This window comes from Setaria italica, chromosome VIII (assembly GCF_000263155.2).
Source record: "Setaria italica strain Yugu1 chromosome VIII, Setaria_italica_v2.0, whole genome shotgun sequence".
Taxonomy (NCBI): Eukaryota; Viridiplantae; Streptophyta; class Magnoliopsida; order Poales; family Poaceae; genus Setaria; species Setaria italica.
This window is the reverse complement of record NC_028457.1, coordinates 34918551-34927431: the sequence shown is the minus strand read 5'-3', so window position 1 is coordinate 34927431 and position 8881 is coordinate 34918551. Positions and strand designations below refer to the sequence as shown.

General features: G+C 46.3%; 2 protein-coding genes across 2 annotated transcripts; both read left to right on the top strand.

Annotated features, from left to right (window-relative positions):
• The first annotated feature begins 258 nt into the window (after positions 1-258).
• LOC101782921 (dirigent protein 2) lies at positions 259-3241 on the top strand. Its single transcript, XM_004979717.3, has 4 exons — positions 259-385; positions 1364-1772; positions 2359-2548; positions 2882-3241. Exons 1-4 carry the CDS (start codon positions 259-261, stop codon positions 2921-2923), a joined length of 768 nt encoding a protein of 255 aa, XP_004979774.2. The 3' UTR covers positions 2924-3241.
• A 1148-nt stretch (positions 3242-4389) lies between these two features.
• LOC106804481 (cytochrome P450 71D10) lies at positions 4390-5459 on the top strand. The gene is made up of 2 exons (XM_014805653.1): positions 4390-4504; positions 5074-5459. Exons 1-2 carry the CDS (start codon positions 4390-4392, stop codon positions 5457-5459), a joined length of 501 nt encoding a protein of 166 aa, XP_014661139.1.
• Positions 5460-8881: the final 3422 nt, after the last annotated feature.

The window sequence follows — 8881 nt, the reverse complement described above, 5'->3', positions numbered from 1 at the left end:
TCCCCTCACACTTCTCTCTCCACCTTATCCGCTTGCCACCCCCTCCCCATCCCTCTCCCACCGCCGCCCCTCCCCCTCCTTCTCCCACCCCCTCCCCTCCCCCTTCCTCTCCCGCGCCCTGCCCCTCTGCTGTCCCTCCCCTTCCACCTCTGCTCGCCCCTCACTAGCAGTGAGGAGAGGCAGCGGGGCGAGGTGCGGGGCAGTTCTTGGGCGCGCGGGGGAGCAGCGGCCAGTCGGAGGCAGCGGGGCATAGGCAGGATGCTACGGCGGGCCGGACGCGGCGGCACAGATATTGTCTTTCCCTCCCTCTGCCTCTCCCTCTCCATCGGGGCCGCGGATGTCGGCAGCCGGCGGGGCGGCGGCGGCTGCGGGGTGGGGCACCCGGGTGTGGCTAGTGGGGTGGTGTTGGCGGCGGAGCGGGGCTGCCTTGCGCGGCTGGCGGGATACGGGGCCGAGCGCCTAGCTAGATTTCATTTTTTTTTAATACCTTTTTAGCACTAGTTATTTGACCCGGTACTAAAAACCACCCCTTTGTTACTGCGCTTTCCCTGTAGTGCGGCGAGAGAGGGCAGTATGCGTGCCATGTGTACTTGGCAGGAACTAACAGGCATACTCTTTTATACGTGAAATATTGCTTACCTCTTTAACAGCACACGTATGGGCTCGTGGTCGCATTGAGCTATATCTATCTATCTTACTTATAATAAAGGGCTTAGCTTTTTAGCCTCCTCGTGAATCGTGACCCCACATCGGACCTGCGTGCTGTTTAAGTGGGATCCATGTGGGACCTGTTTAAGTGGGATTCATGTGGGACCCACATACTATTTGAGTGGAACCCACGCACATTCAGGTAGATCCACATGGGACCCGAGTATGATTCAAGTGGGACCTCTGCACATTGTTAGGTGGGACCTACTATTCTATTAAGTGGGTCCCATGATCCTTTTTTTAATTATCAATGGCGCTTTATTGCATGAAAAGTATAAAATATATTTAATTGTTTTTATATATAAAAATAATAACTAAACTTTGTATACTACATTCACATGTGGTAACCTTACTACTTTTGGATCTTGCTTTCACTTCGTAAACTCGTAAAATATGATTGAATTAGGGGGGTTATTATTAAGCTATTTTCATAATGACATAGGAGGGTATCTTTTTAGAGAATATAATACATCCAATTGCTATATTGATTTGAGTCTACCAATTGATGGCAAGATGTTTTGCTTTTTTTGAGAATTTTCAAGATTTCCCTCTTTTTTTATAGTGTCCACCTAATATTTTAGAAGACTTCACCTGAAGGCTTCAAAAAGAACCTCCAATTAATTAGTAATAGTGATATTCTTTTATGTGTACTCAGCCAAAAAAAAAAACCCACCCATCAACCCTTCTCCAGATCTCCTCAGAAAACACACACCTTCCATCTATAAATACAACCCATCTCCTCCTCAGATAACACACAGCCTCTCCCCTCTCACTGGGAACACATCACTCCCGCTAGCCATGGCCTCTTACACAATAGATTCCGTTCAAAGTGAGCTTAAGATGACCCTATACATTAAGGAGGTGTATGACGGACCGGACACTAACGGAGTGACCATTATAAGCAGAGCGAAAATGGGTACAACCTGGGTCTTTTCGTGGCTGGTAACAGATGGGCCAGGTCCCGATGCAAATATCGTCGGTCATATGCAGGGCACAAGTGTTCAAGTAGCCAATACTCCTGATGTGTATCAATATTCCCTTGGATTAGTGTTTGGGGATAAAAGGTGAGAATTTTTTCTTTAGCACAAGACAACAATCTACTTTCACAACCTCTCGCAAACAGATCCATGTACTTACTTTTACAGATAATACTTATGTTTGGTAATATCTCCAAAGCGCACCATTAGTTACTCATTTGTTCATTTCCTGCCGGTTATAAAAGAAAATACCATTCTTACATCATTATGGTCTCTTGACACAAGTCCTACCCTACTCATCGGATTTTCCCTATGTCACACTATCACGTGATATAGGCTTTATTTGGAACAGTTTAAACCCTGCTTGTGAGCAAAATAAGCTGAAACTAGCAGCCAAACAGTGAGTGTTTTTGCACCTTCTTCCCACAACTCCCATTTGTACAAATACGCGGAAGTTGGTTAGGGAAGCGTTTTTCACATATTTGTGCAGCTTATTTGAGAAGGGCTTCTCCTCACAGCTGTACCAAACAGGGAAACATATTGTTGAGAAAAAATAATATAATGATCGGTTGCAAGTAACCCAACGGAATCACACATTTCATTGATGTTGTAGTAGTGTATGATATATTGCAGACATTTGTTATATTCTTTAATGCTTATGTGCATAACATAGGTTCAATGGGTCCACGCTACAAATATCTGGAACTTCCCAAATAAATGGTGAGTGGAGCATTGTTGGAGGGACCGGAGAACTTGCTATGGCTAAGGGTACTATCAAACGCACAGAAATCAGATATATCGGAAACACAAGGATTTCAGAACTCAAAATACATGCGTTTTACACTCCAATGAACTCTACAACCGTAAGTAAACCCAATTTTTAATATTATGAGCATCAACTTTCCTATTTAAGTTTACTACCAGTTTCGGTTGACAGAACTTTCATAATATTATATGACTAGTAACACCATTGTAGCTGATGATGCATTGGATACTTGTTGAACCTTTTCTATTCACATTATATATTGCTGCTAGTGCTAAAAATTTCACACCTAATGTATCGAACTACACAACTTCGTCCGGAAACATTCTGTTTTATATTGTGACATACATAGGCCTGTACAAGGCAGTTGAAACTGGAGATTTCTTAACTTATACATATTCCCTTGATTAACTATCTGCACAACCTTATGTAGGTTTCCAGCAATAATACTGGATGCAAATTCCAGAAGGCATGAGTTTGCAGTCCTTTAGATTCCTCTTAGTGCAAGGCAAACAAGATCTGCTAAGGAAATATCTGTGTATTATCAGTTGTTTGTTTCCTAATAATAATCTCGACTCTGTATTCGGGATTACAGACCAAATTTGCTGGTTCCATGTCACCTTAGTTTGCTCCACGAGTAGTTCGTTTTCATTATTGAGTCTTATTTAGTTTCGGTTTGGGTTTCCTAACCGGGACTAAGGAAGGATTTTCTACTGGTGTGTGGAATTGTGTCACCGTGCCACTGTTACAATGACGTGTATTATTTCAATAAAATTTATTTTGTGCTACGTCATTCTATCCAAGGGGTCTTAACTCATACCGTGTATTATATAGCACAATACATCAGCACCTGATTCAAGTGGGAACGATCCATCAAATGGACTTTTCCTTTCCCTGGCATATGATTCAACTAAACATCATTCACCGTGTTTGATTAGACGAGTTAAGCTAGCTGGTTACAATTAGACTACTAACACTACATTATATCCCCCAGTCACCCCCGCTACACAACATCTCTTGCTATCTCCACCTTAATCCTAAAGGGACGCATTAGAAAAAACATAAATCTTATAAAACTTATGATAATAGTCATATCATCTATTTTTCTTTAAAAACTACCCATTGCCACTGCGATTAGGAAAGGGGTGCACTGGATATAGCTACCCAAAATGAGAGTGTCGGATATTCCGGTGCTCTTTGTGTTGTGGCTAGCCGTTGGACCAATGGCTCCTTGAGTTGTTTGGACTAATTATACCCTCTCGTCCATTTGAAATGTCTTCAAGAAGAGAATATGGGCTGTCATGCACACCTAGGTAGCTAAGATATCACTTCCAAAATGAAAAATCAACAAGCTTCTTGGACTTGTACTCATCAATATTTTGTACGGATGTTGCGCTGCCTGGAATCCACTTTTATTTAACAATGACACTATTTGCTCAAAGTGGTGTATGATCCAAGAGGTTGGTAGTGGTACTATTGGATCTAATTCCGATGCTTATTTACAACATAAATTACCAAATGAAATATGAGGCGAAGTTAAAGGGGCAGCAAAAGGGAATGAAAATAATGGCTTAAGGCATAGCATTTGATCATTCCATGCTTAATTGGTGGGATGACATTACATTTTAAGATTATATGGGCATAGATGGCACCTGGGGCCAAGTTTAAAGAGGGAGCCTATCTGGACTTAAAAGAATATAAGGATCTAGATAATACTCAAAGCCAAGTTTATGAGTCAGGTTTACAATTTGATAGTATATTGACCTAAAATAACACAGCCAGACAAGTTAAAATATGGCCACGGACTTTGCGTATGTTTTAGCCTTGTCATTTATAATATATCCTGTACAGCACATCATCACACACGAACGTACTTGTAGTACACATCTTCTCATTTCTGTGCTGCCATGCTTGTGCCGACCTACATGCCATCACTACGAGATGGCCGTGGCCGGGGACTTTACTTTTATGGTGGACTGTATCAGTGGCAACAATGAGATGCTCGGTTGGTCATGTGGTCGATCAAATGTTTACATTGATCCTCTTCTCATGCAAGGTTGCTGCTGGTTGGGTTGTGACTTGTGAGTAGCACTATGGATGAAAATTGGGTTGTGACTTGTGAGTAGCACTATGGATGAAAATTGATCGGATACAAATACAAATAGTTTTTTTTTTCTCGGATCGAATTCGGATACGAATAGTGATAAGATGTGTCGAATATTAATATCCATCCTATTCGGACCTTCTAACCTCCTCTGTCGGATAATATCCATACCACTTTAATCTCTAAGTCGAACCATAGTGCATTTAATGATCCGTCTGTCAAGATCTATTGGCCAACTCAGACAATCATATCTTTCGTGCCTGTGCGGCGGAGTAGTCGCTGTCGCGCGGACCAGGCTGCCTGCAAGGCATCGTACTCCTCCACATGGCCGGACAATGGTGCTAGCCTGAGACTGAGACCTGCCATCACGTTCTGTTTGAAGGTACATGTCCTCTGCACCAATGGAGCGCATTGGGTTGGCGCTGCCGATTCTGCCGCGTCCTGCGTCGCTGCGAGACACGTTGATTCAGATTCACAAGTGTACCATTGGTCTGAAATTTTGCATCAGTCCTTGCGATCAGAAAGATTCAGTGTTGAGCTGAATCGATCACGAAGAAATAAAAACTTTTGCTATGAAGAGCTGGGCGAGCTCCAGTACCTGCACCACGTCATCCGGGAGGCGTTCCGGCGGCACGAGCTGGAGCGGTTCAAGGACGACGCCGCCATGGCGGCGGTGGACTTGAGGGGCGCCGACTTCGAGCTCGTGCCGTTCGGCGCCGGCCGGAGGATGTGTCCCGGCATGCCGTTCGGGCTCCTGGCCGGTCTCCTGCTCCACTTCGACTGGGAGGTGCCCGGCCTGGCCGACCCGGCGCAGCTGGACATGGCCGAGGAGTTCGGCATCACCGCGCGCCGCAAGAACGACCTCCTGCTATGCCCCATCCTCCGCGTATCCGTGCCCGGCATCTAGTCGCCGTCGCCACGCGACCGCCCATAGAACAGTCCTGCGTTCTGCATTAATGGCGTTAGTCCATCTACTCGTGCAGCTGCACGGGATAATGATTATGAATTTTTGATGGATAATGGGAGTCTATGAAGTATGAATGAGGTTTGCGTCAAAAAGAGAAATACTTCGTGCATATAATATTATTTAGACAAAATCCATATTATTAAGTGGTTGGTTTAAACCATTTGATTGATAAGTGTGCAATTATACATCCTGTCACCATGTTGATCAGCTTGAGGAAATTAAGCTCGAGCAAGTTTCTAAACTGGAAGCCTTAGATCTGAGTCATGAGTTTGTTGTCAAACACTAATACCAATACAACAGGAGCGTCTCAGCTTATATTTTGATGATGATAAAATCAGAACAGAGTAGAATGTAAATGACATGTCTGCATTAGCTCAATTGGCCTCCACCTATCCATGCCAGCTACTCCATTGTATGTACTTGTCATCTTTCTTTGCGATGATACCCGTATGCAGGTTTTTTGTGAGCACCGATAGGAGTATGATTTACTGGGTCGCCTTGATGGCTTGACGCAAGATTGAGAAGTAAAATCTGTATTTGTATTTTTAAAATATGAACAAAATATGTACTCCCTACTTTGTCTTTGTTGAATTTTGTTGCGTACTTCGTACACTAGCACGCCTGCATTTCATTTCCCATGCAGAGAAAATCTTAGTGTTTTTCTCTCCAAACACCAGGCACAAAGTTGACGAGATAGTGGCAAAGCCTGCTGCCACTTCGACAATTGATCCTCACCTTAAGGCTATGTATGATGAGGTAACATGGCTCATTGGCACCGACAAGTCAAGCGGTGGGAATATCAACGATTCAAATGGGAAGACCAAGATCTAGACAAGGAAAAAACTACGTCGATATGAAATATAATATATATTGGATGAAAGACAGTTCATGGATGAACTCCGAGATTTCCTTGGGGGTGCTAGGGGGGCTCGAGCCCCCTACCCCATGCGAATCGGTGGAGCACCTCCCCCCACACCTCTCGATTTTTTCGCCAAGGAGAGACCAAGAAAAAAGTCAGAGGTGTCTGGAGGTTCAAGAACAACAATACTTTGCGATACTAGGGCAGCAGCAGGGCTTCATGTCTTAGCCCGTCAGTCAGGGCCCTCCCGGAGGCTCTTTGGCTGGTTTCTCTGCTTCTCATGACTCTGTGCATGAGGAAGTCTGCCCTGATAGGGTCCTCCGGCATCATCACCGCAATAAACAAAAGAGCCATGTGCACAATTGTTGGATTTATATGCCCGACAATCCACCAAGGGTTACCCAAGTGGTTGATTTGTAGGTGAGGGCGATTGTGAGACCAAGAACTCGAACGTGATCATGAGAACACAAAGGGCACATGAGGGTTTTAGACAGGTTTGGACCTCTGGAGAGTAATACCCTACATCCTGTATGCATGGATTGTACTGCAACCACAGCGTCATGGCCATGGCGTGTTGCATGTTGAAGGCCAAAAACCTATCGGGCTACTTGTGGGGTGAGGCCATCACCACCACTGTCCACATCCTGAACCGGTCGCCAATGCGCACACTCGATGGCCACACGCCGTTCTAGGCTTGGTACGGCGTGCGACCTCCCATCCGCTACCTTAGAACACGCGCCCAGGACTGAAGAAGCTCGAAGACCGTATCGCACTGATGATCTTCGTCGACTACAAGAACGGATCTAAGGCGTACCGCTTCTTCGACCCCAGCACCGGGCGCGTTGTCATCTCCAGGGATGCCATGTTCAATGAAGCTGGTGAGTGGAAGTGGAGCGAACAAGACGGTGTCAACACCGCAAGCACAAAGCCATTCACCATTGAGTACATCGAGGAGTACGTGTCGGGCACGCCCATAGTAGAGCAAGGGAGCACGCCGCCACGCACTCCCTCTCCAGCGCTCACTGCTGTGTTGGTACTTCAAGCTGCGCCACCCGAAGACACACCAATCCAATTTGTGTCCCCTCCATCTGACGATGAGCTGGACCTGGATGACAACCACGACGACGCTCCCCTCCGATTATGTGCCATCGACTCCCTTGTCGGAGCATCTATGCCGCCTGGACTGGCACCACGGGTCCTCGACGACGAGCTTCACTTCACCTCGGCCGAGGAGCTAGCCTCATTCGCTGCCGCAGAGCGCGATGCGTGCTAGAGGGCGGCCATGATCGACGAGATGAACTCCATCACCAACAACACCACATGGGACCTTGTCGAGCTCCCGCCTGGACACCGCACCATCGACCTCAAGTGGGTCTATAAATTCAAGCACGACGAGCATGGCAACGTCATCTGGCACAAGGCGCGACTGGTGGTGAAGGGATACGTACATCACATCAGCATTGACTACAACGATGTTTTCGCACCGGTGGCATGCATGGAGTCTATCCGCTTCATGCTGGCTTTGGAGGCACACCAGGGCTGGGAAGTCCACCACATGGACGTGAAGAGTGCATTCCTCAATGACGAGCCCAAAGAGGAGGTCTACATCGCGCAGCCGTCCGGATTCATCGTCAAGGGTGCTGAGCGCAAGGTCTTGCGCTTGCTGAAGGCGCTATACGGCTTGAAGCAGGAGCCCATGGCCTGGAATGCCAAGTTCAACACCATCATGTCATCACCAGCCACGGCAACGATGACATCGCCACGTTGAAGTCAGAGATGAAGGAGATCTTCCGCATGAGCGATCTTAGATTACTGTCGTACTACCTCAGAATCAAGGTCCACCAGGGAGCCATCACCCTTCGCCAAGCCGCCTATGCCAATAAGCTCCTAGAGCGCAGCGGGCTGAGGGACTACAACCCCGCGCTGGCGCCCATGGTGCACACCCGGCCGGACCATGCCTTTGTGGTGGGGTTCCTTAGCTGGCTCATGGAGAAGCTGCACGCGGAGCACCTCATCGTGGTGAAACATGTACTACGGTACGTCACTGGGACGCGCAGCTACGGACTTCACTACGCCAGGAAGGAGGAGGATTACACATTGATGTTGATCGGCTACAGCGACACCGACATAGGCCCTGTTTGTATCCGCTTTTCTGGAACTCGCTTATCTGGCAAGCAGGCTTATCAGATAAGCCTGCTGTCTTGAGAATCCGCTGTCTGAATAAGCAGGGTGTTTGGCAATCCTGATTATTTTGTGTCGATTGTCTATCTAGCTGGTAAATTGACCTGAATGCCCCTGAGGCTGATAATAGCTCATTTTTCTTGTGAATCTAAGGAGAAGACAATAATTCTAATATCTTTGGAGTTTGTTAAATAAAAATTGCATTACAATAATATGAAACTCATATGGTAGATCGGTCTAGTATGGAAACATCCGTCATGGATACAACAACAAAGTATTTTTCTAACTAGTTCTAACACGAGTCTGAGTTTTCTATAAATAA